The 16,964-nt window shown below is 59.6% G+C and overlaps 1 protein-coding gene across 4 annotated transcripts; it reads left to right on the top strand.

Moving 5' to 3' along the window:
* The first annotated feature begins 979 nt into the window (after window positions 1-979).
* LHX6 (LIM homeobox 6) lies at window positions 980-15,471 on the top strand. Of its 4 annotated transcripts, none has more exons than XM_086625131.1 (10): window positions 980-1,054; window positions 1,593-1,733; window positions 1,874-2,056; window positions 2,132-2,253; window positions 7,930-8,150; window positions 10,299-10,399; window positions 10,486-10,581; window positions 12,477-12,651; window positions 13,537-13,632; window positions 15,389-15,471. In XM_086625131.1, the coding sequence occupies exons 1-10, from the start codon at window positions 980-982 to the stop codon at window positions 15,469-15,471; spliced, it is 1,293 nt and encodes a 430-aa protein (XP_086481257.1). The 4 variants fall into 4 exon arrangements, with proteins under 4 accessions (XP_086481257.1, XP_086481258.1, XP_086481256.1 ...); XM_086625132.1 differs by having other exon boundaries at window positions 13,537-13,640; window positions 15,389-15,409; XM_086625130.1 differs by having other exon boundaries at window positions 980-1,108; window positions 13,537-13,640; window positions 15,389-15,409.
* Window positions 15,472-16,964: the final 1,493 nt, after the last annotated feature.

Genomic DNA, 16,964 nt, shown 5'->3' with positions numbered 1-16,964 from the left:
TGTGCGGTGGCTGTTACAGCCCGCGCCGCGCTCCGACGCTAACAAAACCCGCCTTGCCCTGTTCCGCCCGCCGCTGTGTAGGGGGGCAGACAGCTTTCATGGCTGTGGCCCTGAAAACTCCTACGTGTTTCTTCTGGAGCAGCCGGAGCTAATTCAGCCCCTGCCAGCGTGGATGAGTGTTTTAAATTGTCCTTTCTCAGCACAGCTCCTCGGCACTTGCCCGTGTCCCCGTGCCACTCTGCCTTCCTCTGCAGAGCCGCTGGCCGAGGGGAGGATGAGCTGGTGGGCCTCGGGCTGAGTTTCCGAGGGGTTTCTTGGGCTTTCTTGCAACCTCAATGTTTAAACCTAATGTCTTGTATTTATTCTAAAATGGCTTTCATCTGATTTCCCTCTCGCTTAACAATTTAGCTGTCAAAATCAATAACGGTGAGGATCCATCCCCGGCCGCCATCAGCTCACGTTACCGTCCTGCAATTACCCCGTGGTGGAACCGCTGCCGGGGCTTTGCCGGGGAATTATCAGGTTACTAATGAAGCTGGGGCAGAGGCGGGCGGCCAGACGCCGCGGCGGTGGGTGCGATCCCCGCTGCCGCACCCGATCCCGCCCCGCGGGCAGCGGGGGGCTCCGGGGCCGCGGCCGGTCCCGGCGGTGCGGGGCGGTGCTGCTCCGGGGCCGGCCCGGCCCGTGCGCCCCGTCGGGGCGGGCAGCGCTCATGCGGCGGGGGAGGACCGGGACGGACCGACACCCTCTTCCTCCCCCCCGCTCCCGCGGGCGGTGCCGCCGCCGCAGGTAGCGGGGCCCGGCGGGGCGGGCGGCCCCCGGGGCGCGGCGGGGGGGCACCGCTTCCTGCCCGGCCCGCGGCCGCCCCCGGCGGGGGAGCGGGGCCGGCGCGGCTCCCCGCCCTTCCTGCCGCGGCCGCGGGACGCGCCGCCCGCGGGCACGGAGCGCGGCGGCGGGCGGAGCGGGGCGCGCCCGCCCCATGCACCGGAGCCATGAGGGCGGGCAGCCCCGGGGCCCGGGCCGCCGCGCCCCGGCCGGCGCCGAGGCGGGCAAGGTGAGCGCTGCCGCCGCTGCTGCCGTCGGGGCCGGGAGCGGGACCGGGAGCGGGGCCGGGCACCCCGGGGCGGGCGTGGGCCGGGCCGGTACCGGGGCCAGGGCCGGAGTCGGGGCCGGGGCCCGCTCGCTGCCTCCCGCGCCCGAAGGGAGGATTTTCCATCCCGCCGTTTTCTGGGGCGTTTTGTGCTCGGCGGAGGGAGAGGGGGAAGAATTTCGATTTTTAATTACTACCATTAAAAAAATCAAATTTGCAATTCTTTGGGTGGCCTGATGGATTCCCTGATTGACAGCCGGAATTGACACTCTGGATACCTCTTATCTCGGGCATTTACGGCAATTTCTAATTGCAGGTAGTTTGTGGGGTTTTTTCAGCGCTTTGGCTCGCATGGGAACCGAGCGATTACTTCAAGAGGCCCGGGTTAAGTGCAGGCAGGGAGAGAATTCAATCCACATTCAAATTGCTTCATTAAAGAGACGCAGCTTTTGTTGCGAAGGATTTAAATGGCCACTAGAAAGTTCTTATTTATTGTTTTGAGGCGGTTTATATAGGGTGCCCCGCGCTCGCCCGGCGCATGGAGCCGCAGCCTCCCTCTCCCGCTCTCTCCCGCAAGGTGATGCCGCCGGAGCCGCTGCCCAAGGGGAGCGCCCGCTGCCTCGACCCGCACGCCCGCGCCATGGTAAGCGGGGCCGGGGGCTGCGGGAACCGGCTGGGCCGGAGATGCCGGGGGCTGCGGGGACCCGTCGGGACGCGCCGGGCCGGGGCTGCGGGGGACGGCGGGGCCGCGGCTGACGGCCCCGCGGCGGCTCTGCCCCGCAGTCGCAGCCCGACGGGGAGCCGCTGCCCGGCGCCCTGGAGAAGGAGGACGCCCGCTCGGCTCCCAGCACGCCCTCCACGCCGTCCGTTTGCTCCCCGCCGTCCTCCTCTTCCTCCACGCCGTCGGCCGGCAAGAACGTCTGCTCCAGCTGCGGGCTGGAGATCCTCGACCGGTACCTGCTCAAGGTGAGCGGCGGCGGGGGGCGGCGGGCGGCGGGGGCCGGCGGGCGGCCCCGGGTCTCAGCCCCTTCTCTGCCGCAGGTGAACAACCTCATCTGGCACGTCCGCTGCCTGGAGTGCTCCGTGTGCCGCACCTCGCTGCGGCAGCAGCACAGCTGCTACATCAAGAACAAGGAGATTTTCTGCAAGATGGACTACTTCAGGTAGGGCAGACGGGCTGGGGGGCAGCTCCGCGCTGAAGCCTCGGCTCCGTGGGGGTGGGCAGAGGGGGCTCGGCGTCCTCGCCGGCTGCCGACGGGCCGGGTCCGCGCCGGTGCTGGCGGGGAGAAGGTTTGAAAAAGCCGCCGCGCTCCCCGGAGCAACCCGGCGGAGAGGCGTCCCCTCGGGGCGCGGGGAGGAAGGGGCTTCGGGGTGCAGCCGCACCACCTCCCGGAGGGGTTCCTGACACCCCCCCCTCGCTGCCAGGGTGCCCGTGCCCCCCAGCCGGGGCTATGCGGGCCGTCCCGAGCCCCGGCGCCCCTCGGCAGCGCAGCGGGAGCCTCTCGGCGCCGGCTCCGCGGGGATTGCGCGGCGGGGAATCGTCCCCTCGCCTGGGGAAACGCTTCTGCCGGGAGGGTAAACGCAAAGCTAACGGTCTGCGGTGCCGAGCGGCTTTTGGAAACCTCTGGCTGCGATGCAGCATCACAAATGCCCGAGCGTCCTTGGCGGGAGCGTGCGAAAGAACCGAAACAAATTACCGGCAGCGCAAGCCCCTGCGGCCGGGGCCGGGGCTCGCCGGGTGCCGGTGGGCTCGGTCCGGACGTGCGTCCCCCGAGGGAGCGTGTCCCGCAAGGAGGCTGTTTCTGGCTTCGACGGTCTTTCGGTTATAAACCTTAAACCACGATTTTCTCCCCAAAAAGTGAGGCAGGAGGGAGGGGAGGATCCTGAGCTCCTCACTGGGGTTTAACTAAACATCAGAGCCCCCCGCTCTGACTTTCCCCGTCTCCCCAGGATGAGGGAACACCGTTTGCCGCGGGAGGAAGGGCAGTCGCGGGCAGGCGATGAGAACGGTCCCGGCGAGGGGCGCGGGGGGCTCGGCAGCATCCTCCGGCCGCGGCGGAGCGGGTCGGGGGCTCCTCGGCGGACAAAGGTGCCGTGGGCAGGGTGTGCTCGGGGGGCGACACCTTTTACATTTCTCTGGCGTTTGTTACTGTGAGGGTCTCAAATACTCGCTAAAGCGCGGCTCAGCCCCCGTCCCCGCCGGGCTCGGTGCCGCCGTGGGGTTCGGGGCTCCGGAGGCGGGTGCGGGCCCCGCGGGGCCGTGGCGCTCCGCGTCCTGCCTGGTTGTTATTGTTATTATTTTTTTAAACGGCTATTTTTTTTGTGATTTCACGGAAATTTCCTTCACTCTCAGCAGAAAGGTTTCGGGAGTCCGCGGTGCCGTTCTGCTGCTTCGGAGCACTTCAGCGTTTTCGTTAATTAATAACGGTTCTGATACCTTTAATGTTTGTTGTGGGTTTTTTTTTGTGGTTTTTTTTTTTTTTAAGAGTGGACTTTTCTAAAGGCGGTTTTAAAGTAGCGACTGGATCTTTAAATTGCCTTCGAACAAATACAGCGAATAACATCTGTTAAAAATAAACCTATTTAGCTACAGCCCCCCGAGCAGCTCCCTCCCTGCGGGCGGAGGCAGCGGGCGCTGCGCGGGGTCTCTGCCCGCCGGGGACCGTGGATGCCAAAGCAAAACTAAAACGAAAATCGCTCAAGGTGCCACAGGACCCCCGCGGCTCCTGGTTCAGAGGGCGGGGGGGCTCCCAGACCGCGCTTCGCACTTGCCTTTTTGCTGAAAAATACGAGTTGGATTTTTTTTGGGAGGAGGCGGTGAAACGCCGAGCGGCGGGAGCGGCAGCGCTCGGAGCCCGGCGGGCGCGGGGCCGCCCCGCTCCCCGCCAGCCCCCGGGGTCTCGGGGCTCGCTGCGACCCTCGGCCGAGCCCCGGCCTGGTCTCGCTGCGGAGCCCGCGGCGGCAGCGGGCGGGGATCGCTCCTGCCGCCTCCCGGGGCAGCCGCGGAGGAGCCCGCCGGGTCGAGCCGCGCCGCCGCTGCCGTCGGTTCCGGTTCTCGGCCGGGAGCCCCTCGGCAGGGCTGGGACGGGTTGGGGCAGATGCCCCGCGGCATCCCCCCGGCAAACCCGGCTCGGTGGCCGCTTGCCCGGCCCCGTTCCCCTCCTGTGCCCGCCCGGCTCCCGGAGCATCGCGGCTCGCAGCCTGGTGAGCCCGAGACAGCCGGGACCCGGCACTTGGCAAAGGACAAATCTGACTTTTGAGATTTTTTTTAATATTATTATTTTTATTTATTATTTGCTGCGGATGAAATGTGTGGGGTTTGTTTTTTGGTTTTTTTTTTTTTTTTAAAGCAAAGCAGAAAACCCATCCCAACACATGTGGGTCTTTGGAGCCAAGGCAAATGGGAAGGGGCGGCGGGATGCGCTCTGCATGGAGCACACGGCGGATTTTCTCACACCAGCGTCAATTCCCGGGAGCCGGGGCTGTTCGCAGGCAGCCGGGGCTGGGGGGCTGTCCACGGGCACTGCCCCATGCCAGGCAGGCACCAGTGCCCGACCATGAGGGTGTTTTGGCCTGGTCTGTCCGACCTTCCCTTCCCCGTTCGGTTCGGGGCTGTGTAAGTGCTGGCGCTGCCACGGCTCCGTGGCCTCGTGTGCGTTTTTAAGCAAACTCTGCTGTTTCCTGTGTCTTGTCAAATAATTGTATTTGGCATCCAGGGCTCCAGCACTTCGAGGAGAACCAAATTAAAATAGGAGCTCATTGAGCAGAACATTGTGTTCCCGGGCGATGTGAGGGCTGCTCACAGCCAAGCTCCCACGGCTGCTGTCGCAGGGAGGCCTGGCGTGATCCTGGTGTGACTCCCGCAGTGCCCCGCTGTGCCCCCCCAGGACCCCCTGCCTCCCTGGGCAGCCCTTGGGCACACAAGCGCAGGGTCCTTGTCCCTGGTCTGTGTCCCTGAGGACCAGGAGAGCAAAGTAGCTGTGCTGCGGGTGGGCCAGTGCCCACAGCCCGGCAGTGGCCCAGGTGGCCTCTGTTGCCCCTCGCTGAGATGCCCTGCTGGGATGACACTTCTACTCGAGCATCGCTGTGGCTCAGCACGGAGATGGACTCGCTGAGGCAGCCCACTGCTAGTCCAGTGTGTGATTTGGGGTGATGTCTGGAAGCCACAGCTGCTTGTGGGGGCTGTGTTAGGGGCTTCCTACAGAGCAGGCCCAGGAGGGACAGGGATGTTTGGAGCTGTGAGTGGCCCTTGCCCTGTCCCCGCAGGTGGGGATGGACAGCAGGGCTCAGGGAGCTGCCGAAACTGGGTATACACAGCATTTGAGAGCTGGGACACACCGGGGTGTCATCCTGACTCTGCTCTTCCCGCGCCCCAGATGTTGCGACCGCCCCTGGGGGAGGTGAAATGAGTCTCTCTGGGGTGAGTCTTTCCTGGTAATATTGTTGGCAGTTTCCATCTCCCGGCACTAACCGTCATGGAGAGCCGGCAGCATCCGCTCCTGCAACCACAAACCACGCGTGGGGCGCAAGCTGATGTTGGTGATGCCTTGGCCTGTGCTGCAGCGCTGGGCTCGTGGAAAGCCTCTGGCTCTGCACGTCCTGCTGCAGCATGGCCCCATCCCCATCCCTGCCAGGCGGGTGGCAGGAGCCAGTGTGATGCTTGGTGCCCCATGTGGATGGGGCTTTGCGAGCCGTCGCTGCCCTGCGAGCTCGGTGAACTAAAGTCTCTTATTTTTGAGCTGTTATTTCCAGCGGTGAAGGGTCAGGGCAGCCTGCTGGCAGGCATTTCTCTCCCTGTTCCTGCTGGTGGTGACAGTCGCTGCGGTGACGGTCGCTGTTGGGTGGCAGCGAGTGCCTGTGCCCAGCCCTGGCTCAGCTTGCGTTCCATAACACCCCGTTGCTGCAGTTGGTGCTGGAGGCAGGTGTTGGCCAAGAGCTGCGGGCACAGCATCGGCCGTTGTTGGTGCCTCAGCCCCTGTGCCCGTGCCCGGCTGCTGAGCCTTAGCCTCTCGCCAGGCACAGCTCCTGCCATGGCTCTGCGGGGCGCAGCGGTGTCAGCCCCTGCCTGCGCTGGCTGCTGCGGCCCCGTGAGCCCTTGCGCCCTCAGCAGCCCCTGCCCTGCTCCCTGGGAACTGCTGCCAGCCTGGGGGTCCCTCCTGGCCCTGGGGAGATGCTGTGCTGTGAGGCTGGGGCCACCTTGGTGTCTTCCCCAGATCCCAGTTGGTGTGCGATTGAGGACGTGTGACCTTTCCTGCGCGATGCCCTGTGCCTCAGTTTCCCCCCAGTCCTGGAGGTGCTGGGACGTGCCCACCCCTCCGCTCCCCGCAGCAGGCTGTGATTTGAGCGGGGAGCGGCGATTACCACGTGCTATTAGCGCGGTAAGCCTGCCCCTCGTTTGATACCGTTCAGCGAGTACGACTGTTTACATAGCACATTGTTCAAAGTAATTCAATTTACAGGAATGATCTTTACTTCTAAATAAAAAATTAATACAGTTCTTTTGTTTGTGCGTTTATATAAACTAGCTGGCACAAAGTCAGTTTACAATGATCCCATCTGAAGTAAATTAGCGAAGCCTCTTAGCTAAGTCTGTATAATTTCAGCACAGAAATGTCCTCTCTAAAGCAGCTTTTTTTTTTTTTTTTTTGGTCAGCTATGGTCAGGCTGAAAAATTTAAACCTTTCTTTTCCTCCCAAATAGTTTTGCAATTAGTAATTCCAGCACAGGACGGTCTTTCTGCATCTTGTCGAGCCCGCGGCAGCTCTGCGGTGTGGGGCTGGGCACGGGCAGCGCGCATTGGCCGCGGTGGAATGATCTGGGCTCTGCCCGCCACGGCCGGGGCTGCTCTGGCCGAGTCAAACCGAGGGGGCTCCGGTGCGAGGGGTCTCCTGCCGCTCGGTGCGGTCGTCTCGTCGCGGTGTTGTGTGGCAGTGGGTGCGTGGGGAAGCACAGGGGCTGCGGTCAGGGTTGTGTCGGAGCCAGCGCCAGCTCTGCGGTGGCAGAGGAGGGTGACCGAGGAGATGCTCGTTTCTCCCCTGCTGCCACTCTTGCTGCTGCTCATCGCATTTGTTTTTTTAACCACAGTAACACTAAAACGCAGAAGCCAAACCAAGGCCATGCCTGACCCTGCCTGAGTGGGCAGCTCCTCCTGGCAAATGCTGGCACAGGGCTGTGGGGCCGCGTCCGCGGCTCCCCACGAACCGCATGCCCTTGTCTGGCAGCAGCCTGGCAGAAATGGGGTTTTTCAGAGGCGCATGCAAACGCTCCGTGCCTGGCGCCGGGGTCCTGGCCGCCTTGCTGCCTTTTCGTTGCACTGAGCTACTTTCCAGTGGAACTCACTCAAGCGCCATCATCATCTTCTTGCAGCGAGGAGACCTCCTCGCAGGAGGAGAAGCAGATGCGTGCGTCTGTACGTGTGAGGAGAGAACACATGTTTTGATTTATGGCAACGGGAGAGAACCGGCTCCGACACAGTTTCCATCCGAGTCTCGCGCTGGCTGTTATCAAAATAAAAAGCCCAGGGGCTTGGAAGCTGATTCATGGCGCTGCGTCACCTCAGCCCCTCGGCCACGTCTGGCCCCGCAGGGCTGCGGCGAGTTACGCCCTGCTCCTGCCCGCGCCGCTGCCCACACCGCCCCACCACGGGGGAACGGCTCCGGTGGCAGCCCCTTCCCCGCACCACCGTTGTGGGGTTTGGGCTGGATGGGGCAAGCGATGGGGCCGGCAGCAGTGCCCGTGCCCTGGCGTCACCCACCCTGTTGGCCCTCATCCACCCTGCCTGCCCTCACCCTGCCCTCACCCACCCTGCCTGCCCTCACGCTGCCTCTTCTCCTCCGCAGCCGGTTTGGTACCAAGTGTGCCCGTTGCGGCAGGCAGATCTACGCCAGCGACTGGGTGCGGCGAGCGCGGGGCAACGCCTACCACCTCGCCTGCTTCGCCTGCTTCTCCTGCAAGCGGCAGCTCTCCACCGGCGAGGAGTTCGGCTTGGTGGAGGAGAAGGTGCTGTGCCGGATTCATTACGACACCATGATAGAGAACCTCAAGCGAGCGGCGGAAAACGGTACGCAGCCCTAATGCCACAGTCGCGGCCTCACCCCGGTCCGTCCCTGTCCCCCGATGCTGACCCCTGGCATGGCATGCCAGGGCCGGTCCTGTCATCGCCAAAAGGGGGTGATGGGTGGCCCCAGGGGGAGCTGAGCGTGAGGCTCTGGGCTGGCAGAGGGCTCCTAGGGGTGGCCGATGAACCGGCAGCTCTCGTGGCTCATGGGAGACCTGTGTGCCGTGGGCAATGCCGGGGATGAGCCCCTGGTCCCATCCCGCACAGCCCGGCATGCCATGAGTGAGGAAGCCATTGGGATTTTGAGGCCGTGAGTCATAAATCTAGAAGGTGGGAAAGCTGGCCATCCGACAAAACCTTCCCATCATTTTCCACCCGCCCTGCCCGCCTGGGGATGTGCCGCTCCCAGCTGGACTGTGCAGTGCGCTGCCGTCCCCACCGCGGCACGCCACGAGCAGCCGGCCAGCCTCTGCTTTCCCAGTCGAGTCCCACTCCCACCGGGGCTGGGCTGGTGACACCAAGGTCACACAGAGCAGCACCCCCTCCCCCTGGGCACAGCCCAGCCTTGTTTCCCTGCGTGGCAGCAGCCGGAGATGCTCAGAGCAATGAACCGGTGGGGTTAATCCGACATGGTGCACGAAGCCAGGCAGTGCCAGGGCTGTCCCGCGTTGGAAGGCACTGGAGATATGTCAGTATGGCAGCGGTCGCAGCTTGGGGGAGCAGGCAGCCTCCTGGGCTCAGCGCCGCAGGAGTTCGGCTGAGCCCAGGGCATGAGGGAGTGCGGCCGCATCCTGCCCACGGGCTGGGGCTGAGGCCGGGTCCGGCTCCCTCCTGCACTTGCGCCTGCGGAGAGCGATGGCTGCGAGGCTGTGTGCTTTTATCACATGGGCACTGTGCCAGGCGAGGGGCAGCTGCCCGGGGATGCTGTGCAGCCGCAGGGTCACCAGGGGAAATGCCCGGGGCTGCCTTCCCACGGGCCCCCACAGCCGGGACCCTGCCAGGGGCTGGGGCTGCGCTGGGGCATCGCCCCGGCTGGGAGCACCGCTCCAGCCCAGCGTGCCCCTTGTTAGCATGTGGTGGGCACAGGGAGGCAAACGCCTTGTCCCTGCCCGTGGAGCATGTGGAAACCATTAACAACCTGACATGAAAACAATCAATGTTTCTGTTTACAGTGTTTGAGTAAGAGGGTGAAAACAGAGTGCCCGGTCGGGCTGGGAGGGTCCTGGATCAGGATGTGGCTTGGGGCATCTTGGTCCATATGGTCAGCAGCAGCAGGGATGGAGGGGGATAAGCTGCGAGGCTCGGGGGAGCAGGCTGGCGCGAGGACAGCGGGGTCTGATGCCGGGGGTGCCGCTGAGCCGTTACCCCAGCCAAGCGCTGGGGTGGTGGGTTTGCTGCTGCTCACAGGGTCCTGCTGGTGTTGGCTGAGCCCCACGGTGTCAGGGCAGATGGTGAGTGTCCTGAGTGGGTACCTGTGTCCAAGTATCCCCTGGTTTTGAGAAGGACATGAGATCTCTTTGGAGAGCTGCGTTTGCTGTGGAGTTGGAGGGCCACGCTCCCCCCATAATTACCCAGCAATTTCTTCTGTGCATGAGGTTTTACATACAAGAAAAATAAACAGATGTTGCTGAAGTCAGAGTCTCATTCATCATCCTAAAAGAACAAGTCAAACTATATGAGAAAGTCCTTCAACTCAAGCCAAGACAATCACAGCCCCGGTCCAGCTTGCAAGAACGAGCGCTGGGGTTGTGCAGGCGCATCCTGGGAGCGGGGCAAATGCCAGCCCCGCTCAGGCATCCTCCCTCATCCATCACTCTTCAGTGCTTCACCCGCAGCACTGAGGGCAGCCGGAGACGGGGTCCACCAGAGTCGGGCCCAACGGGCACGACTCGGGCCGCTGCATGGACCCCGTCTCCGACTGCCCTCTCCGTAGCCGTGTGAGCACGGCCGGGATCTGTGCTTGGGGAGTGGGTGATGGTGCTGCCATGTGGCCCCAAGGTCACGGGGATGATGCTGCTCCTGCTGCTGTTCCAGGAGCCAGGAGGAGGTCAGGGTGCCAGGAGGATTTGAGGATCTGTTTTCCCCCCAGTTGAACGGCCGTTGCGGCAGGCGGGCAGGGGAATTTCTGACCTCCAGCCTTCTCTCTCGTAGGCAACGGGATCACGCTGGAGGGAGCCGTGCCCTCGGAGCAGGACAGCCAGCCGAAGCCGGCCAAGAGGGCTCGCACCTCCTTCACCGCCGAGCAGCTGCAGGTAGTGGGGCTGTGCCAGTGGGGACGGAGGGGCTGCGGCTGCCTGGCCTCATCCTGATCCCCCCCTCTGCCCTTATGTCCCCCCAGGTCATGCAGGCACAGTTTGCTCAGGACAACAACCCCGATGCACAAACACTTCAGAAGCTGGCGGATATGACGGGACTGAGTCGGAGAGTCATTCAGGTGAGGGGTGGGCAGGGGTGGGCACTGCGGGCAGAGCAGGGCAGGGGGGGTGCACCAAAAGGCTGGTGCTAGAGGGGGCTCACGTCCCTGCAGCCCCTCACTCCAGTGTGTCGACCCCGGGACTTGCTGCATCCAGCGGCGCGTTGGCTGTGCCGGGTCCCGCAGCCATGCCAGCGCTGTCCTTCCGCCGTCTTGCTCGTGGGTTTTCTGTTTGTTTCTCCCTCTTATGATGCAATGAAAAAAACCAAACCCCACACAGCCCCAGCAGTCCCAATAAATGGCAGGGTGGGAATGCAGCCGTTAGCACGCTGTCCCGGAGCTGGATGGGCACGGGCAGCGCAGGCACTTCACCGGCAGCCGTCCCCGCCGGGAGCAGGTGAAGTCGGCTGCTTCAGGGAGCCTTGGAACTAGGATTTCAAAGAAAAAGGGGTTCTGCAGCCCCAGGGCAGCAGTGGCAGGAAAGTCCCTGCACATGTGCTGTTTGGGAGGAGAGGGAGAGCGGTGCCGTAGGGACCGACAGAAACGTCCCCGCTGCAACTTCCAGCTCGCCGCCCCCATAGACAGCCCAGCTCTGCCCCTCGGTGACATTTATGCTCTTCACTTTAACGTTCTGCTGACATACTTTCTGCGTACAGTGGAACCATGAGTGATTAAAACAAATTTGAAGCTTTCATCCGGGATTGTTTTGCCAACGACGCATTTAAATTTCATGTGTGAAAATCTGGCTCGAGGCTCAGTTATCGAGATTCTTCGTTTAGCTGCAGATCAGGCAGGCTGCACACTGGGCTATTTTTTATGGGGATATTTTTTAAAGGCACTTTGAACAGGAAACAATTTGTCAAACGCTTACGACTGTTTCCTTCTCTGTGGTCCAGCGTGCACGGCCTCGGAGAGCTGGTCTTCGCTCAGCCTTGGAGAAGATTTTTACTCCCAGCCAGCTTTCAAAAAGTAAAGCGTAAGAAAGATACCATCACTTTAGCATAACCTCCCGCCCTGCACGTTTTAACTCTAGGATGTCATCCCCGCACTCTTCCTGGAGTTAGAAGCAGTGAGGTTTGGTCAGAGGGCTCATACCTGTGGCTCAGACGGAGCAGGGCTGTACCCCACCACAGTACCCTCTTTTCTCAGCTTTAACGTTCTGCTGATGTGGGGTTTGAATACAGTAAACCACAAGTGATTTAAACAATATTGTTTTCATCATCCCTAAAGTCACATCTTCTCCTAATCTGAGCTTTTATAGGGTTTTGCCTCCTCTTGCCTTTTGCCTTGCCAGTGCTCACCTGTTTCCCAGCTGAGCTCAGCTGTGCGTCTAGGCCAGGCTAGCTGGGTTTGAAGGTTAAAATCTAAATAAGACCTTGAAGGGTGCTCCCACCGTTTGCCGTGGAAGCCACGCAGGGACGAGGCTTTCTGCCTGCAGGGATGGACGCACCCAGCCAGAGCTCGCGTAGGGGTGCTGTTCCCAGGGCTTGCCCAGCGCTTCGCGCTCAGCGAGCAACTTGCCGTTAAAATTATTTTAGTGTGGAAGGGAATAGCGTGATCATGAATGTGAGTTTCTGTGTCACTTAGTCCAGGTGTGTTACTCAGTGACTCTTGTGACAAGCGTGAAAGTTTTAATTACCCTAGTAAAGAATGATGTTGGTTTGACAAAGACAAATTAATAGTGGAGATGCCACTTCAGGGATAGCAGGGAGACAAAACTCTTGCTCTAGCGAGCATAAAACAAAGCTATGGGAGCTGGTGGAATGCTGGTGAGGTATTTCAGTGTGCAGATTTCTAAATTTCATTCCTTTTTTCGAACCACTTGGAAGAGACACTTATCCCAGGGTCTCGGTGAAGGACCACACTTCAATCCCGTGGTCTCTCCATTGACGCAGGGTTTGCTGTTTGTGTTTCAGGTTTGGTTTCAAAACTGCAGAGCCCGCCATAAAAAACACACTCCCCAGCACACGGTGCCGCCCTCGGGAGCCCCCCCATCCCGCATCCCTTCCTCGCTCTCCGATGACATTCACTACTCGCCCTTCAGCAGCCCGGAGCGGGCCCGGATGGTGACGCTGCACGGATACATAGAAAGTAAGTGCCGGCTCACGGGGCTCCGGCAGCGGGTGCTCGGGAATGGCAGGGCTCCGGCAGCGGGTGCTCGGGGACAGCAGGGCTCCGGCAGTGGGTGCTCAGGGACAGCAGGGCTCTGGCAGTGGGTGCTCGGGGACAGCAGGGCTCTGGCAGTGGGTGCTCAGGGACAGCAGGGCTCTGGCAGTGGGTGCTCGGGAATGGCAGGGCTCCGGCAGTGGGTGCTCGGGGACAGCAGGGCTCCGGCAGTGGGTGCTTGGGATGACAGGATAGTAGGGGCTCCCTGGGAGCAGGAGTACTGCTTGTAAAACTCCCTTGTACTCCCGTGCACGTGCTCCTCCTTCTTATGGTCTGATGAACTTTGTCTTTGGGATTTCCCGAAGCGCTGTTTATGGGGAAGCCCCAGATGAGAGAAGGAGGAGAGAGGGGGCTGCTGCAGCCTCTTTCCCATCATGCCTGGTCCCCAGGAAAGTCACTGCCTGGGTCTTACCCTGCTGCTCCTTGGCCCTCCTTGTGTTTTCTTTGTCATGGAGAAGAGGCGCGAATGTGCATTGTTGAGCTCGGTGGTCAAGTGGTCTCATTCCACCTCAGAAGATCAGAGTCACTTTCTCTAACAGTTGTCAAGTGTGGGTGAATCGTTTGCAGTGAAGGCACCTTTGGCCATGCCTGGACAGAGGTTTTGGCTCCGTGACTCTTGGAAGGCTTCTCCCCTCCCTTGCCCAGGCGGGCCATGGTAAAACGTGGCTCCTGCTGCACCTCTGCCTGATCCACCAGGCACCTCTTCTTCCCCGTGTGTCCCCAGCTGCTCCTGGTGGAAGCCTGACCGTGCCGGTTGGAGGGCGTGTGTTGTTTGTAGTAACAGAGGCTGAAGCCTCTTCTCATCCACAGGTCAGGTACAGTGTGGACAAGTGCACTGTAGACTTCCCTACACTGCTCCACCAGTGCACCTCAAAGCAGACATGGAAGGACCACTATCTAATAGGGGTGAGAAGGTAATTGCAGTCCCTATTTCAGGCTTTTGGGCCAAACCTCAACTGTAGCGCAAAGACTTGTGTGTAACATCATTGCCACTGCTGTCTCTCGTCAGCATCGCTGCTTCTCCATGACCTCTGGCAGCCGCTGCCCACTCACGTGTCTTTTCTTAATTTTGGTGGCCCGAGGGCGATGTACCAACTGTCGGTCAAAACAGCATCACTTTGCTCTTTGCTAAATACCTCTCGTTGGTGCGATGTGCCAGGATGCCGTGCCCGCATTCACCGAAGGCCTTTGACACTCTCCTGCCTGAACCCCTCGCTCAGGTTTTCTCCCCTTCCCGTGTGCCATGAGCTCCAGCTCCGGCTCCGTTCCTGGTGCCAACAGTGGCTGACTGCTCGCAGCGGAGCGGTGGGACCTTCAGCATGTGCTGACTTTCCAGTTTTCCATGAGTTAATAAGAAAGAGTCATTTCTTGGGGATTCCAGTATTGCTTAAAAAAATAACAACTGGTTGTTACAATATCTGAAGTAGGAATGTTATTTCACAATGTCTGGCCAGGAAACAATACTGCATATTAATATTTTTCTGTTCAGCACTTGAAGTAGCTGTCTGTTCTAACACGCAGCTTGTTTGAGGCAAGACTTCTGAAACATGCTTAGGCTCATAAGATTTTAGTTAGGATCCCAGTTTAAGTGGCTTCGTTTTGAGGAAAGACTGAGCCTTTCACAACTCTTACTGGGTTTAGCTTTTGTGTTAAAAGTTCTCAGCATCTCTCTTTTCGAAGCTCTCTATCCAGCGCAGCAGCGATAGCTCACCGAGCTCTGTTTCCATGAGCACAAGCAGGGGCCCAGCAGTTACTTTTTCAGCCCAAATGCACCATTTTGTCATGATACCTGCACAGCAAACTGGAGGGTTTTCAGAAAATACTACACAGTCCTGGTGCTGTCCTTCAGAGAAACGTCACTGCAGCAAGTAGTTCCTGGGATTTGCATGTAGTTATCTGCGAGCAGCTGTTGCAGAACTGGGTTCTCGGGACACGGAGCTGCCCCCCAACCAGCTCCTTTTCCAAACAATCACGTTCATATTGCATCCCCGCAACCCAGAGCAGCCTCTTTTTCCACATCTGAAATTTTTTAAAAGCAGTGACAGCTGAGATCCTGGGAAAACCCGTGTAAACGCGAAGTCTCTGTTCTGTGCCGCACGTGGGGCGCGCAGCCCTGCTGCTCTCGGGGTACCCACCGCGGCGGCTGGGGGAGATCCGAGCTGGGACCGGCTCAGCTGCCGCTTCCCCTGACCAACGGCAAGGACAGACGCTGCATTTGCAGAGCAGTGAGGACCAGTGGTTTGAGGGAAGCCTGTGATGATGAGCAAGTGGGGTGGAGAGAGTACGGACTGTTGGTATTGGCCTTCATCTTTCTTGGTAGCTGCTGCATCACAGAGCAACTAAATTAATTACTGGTTTCAGCGTGTTGCCCAGTACAATAGAGTCTTATGGCTAAAGGGGTGTCTCTCAGGCTGTGCGCTGCCACAGTCCCGTTCCCTCTGCCTGTGCCCTCCACGACTGGCTTGGTTCCGTGAGCAGGGCTGGCAGCTCCTGGCCAGACCATAGTTCCAGAGAGGGATTTTCCGTGGGGACGCGGCTGCCTGGGCACCCACCGCAGCAGCGGGGCATGTGCTGTTCCCTTGGTCCCCAAATACCCATTTCCACGGCGAGGGCTGTCGGTCTCTGAAAGCAGCTAACGCTCCGTTCCCGTTTTTCCCACCAGGTCATCCTCTTTCAGTACTGACTGCACGAACTCTTCCTCCCCTGCCCCTGGCGCTACCAGCACCACTGCCCCTCAGCCGCTGAAACGCAGCGTCCAGCCCGAGGCAACTCTTATCAGTCACGCAGGAGAAACTCAGATCCAGCATTCTCAGATCTTTCCATTGACCAGCACCTGACATCCACTGTTATTTCTCCAGCGACACTCTGTGTATGTGTGTGTTGAGTGCAGAGTTACATTTTTCACTTGTTTCTTGTGGACTTGTAGAATGACCGTGAGTCTCTCCGAGGCAATGCCAGACACAGTCGAAACCAGTGACTCTACTGTGCTTGCAAATCTTGCTCCCAAACCCATGGGAATATGAACAAACCGGAACATGCTGAGTCTCAGGGGGGTCGATGATCACCTCTGAACTTAAAGGAAGGAGGAATTTGCGTGGTTTGGCCTGATTCTCTTTTTGCACCAGTGAAGCGCTGTCGGTTCCCGGACGTCCGTCCTTATTTCCACTTGCATGTGTGAAATCTGAAATGGGCTTTTTTGGCTCAGCCACTCGATATACACAGACCTTCCCGAGCCAAACTCACGGGTAGCTGAGACTCCACTAAGTGGAAAACGTGATGCCAGCTGGAAATAGGCAGTTTTTCTTCCTCCTCAAAGTGCTTTAGAATCACGTGTCCTTTGATCACTCTAAGGTAAGTAAATCTTAGTGTTTTTCCCCCCGTGTTATAGGAGGGGAAACTGAGATGTCCTAAACCAAGAGGAACCGTGGGGATTGGTGGCAGAGCCAGGTTTAGCACTCTGAAATTTTTGATTGCTGACTTGTTCTTAGAGCACTGAATATCTCTCTCCTCTCACAGCCATCTGCCAAATCTTTTTTTATTATTTTTTACTCTTGCTCTTTATTAACAAGCTACTTTATTTCCTTGGAGTCATATTGGATTGCAAATGGGTGATTTCAGAATGTACCTACACAAAACTCTCAGACGCTCCGTACTCTGGGACTGGGAAATCCTCAATGGGAGCTGACCGTAAAGGTGCAGCAATGTTCTGCCCTGGTGTGGACCCAAGTGCAGTTAGTTGAACCAGTGCGGTAGAAACTGGAGACCAGTTAAAAAGGTGAAAACCGCAGTAAGGCCAGCAGGAACGGTCGCTAGCTGAGTGGACAGCAAAGTGATGGCATATTCCTTTACCTGACAGCGTCACTCCGATCCCCCCTGCTCTCCTGTTGTTCTCCCTTGCTGGAGTCCGGCTGTTGCTCCTGCCAAGTCCTCGGCCGGAGGCGCAGCCCAGGAGGACTGCTGCCCCGGGGCACGCACCGCAGGGCTCATTGCAACAGCAAAGGAAGTGCTCAGCAGTCTGGCCCCAAATCAGGAAAAAACTCCAAAATGATCCTTCATTGACGGTAATAACAAAAAGTAAACAAGTAACCTCTGCCAGCCCTTCTCAGTTTGCACCGAGCCAAGAGCAGGTCTGTAACGGAACCTCTCTCCGCCGCCACGCGGGTCCGTCTCGCTGCTGAGTGTGTGTGAGGCCACGTTTCCCAGAATGTGAAAGCCTTCCATGAGCCACAGTCTGTCTG

Source organism: Tauraco erythrolophus, chromosome 22 (assembly GCF_009769465.1).
Source record: "Tauraco erythrolophus isolate bTauEry1 chromosome 22, bTauEry1.pri, whole genome shotgun sequence".
NCBI classification, from domain to species: Eukaryota; Metazoa; Chordata; class Aves; order Musophagiformes; family Musophagidae; genus Tauraco; species Tauraco erythrolophus.
This window is presented reverse-complemented; position numbering and strand designations above follow the sequence as displayed.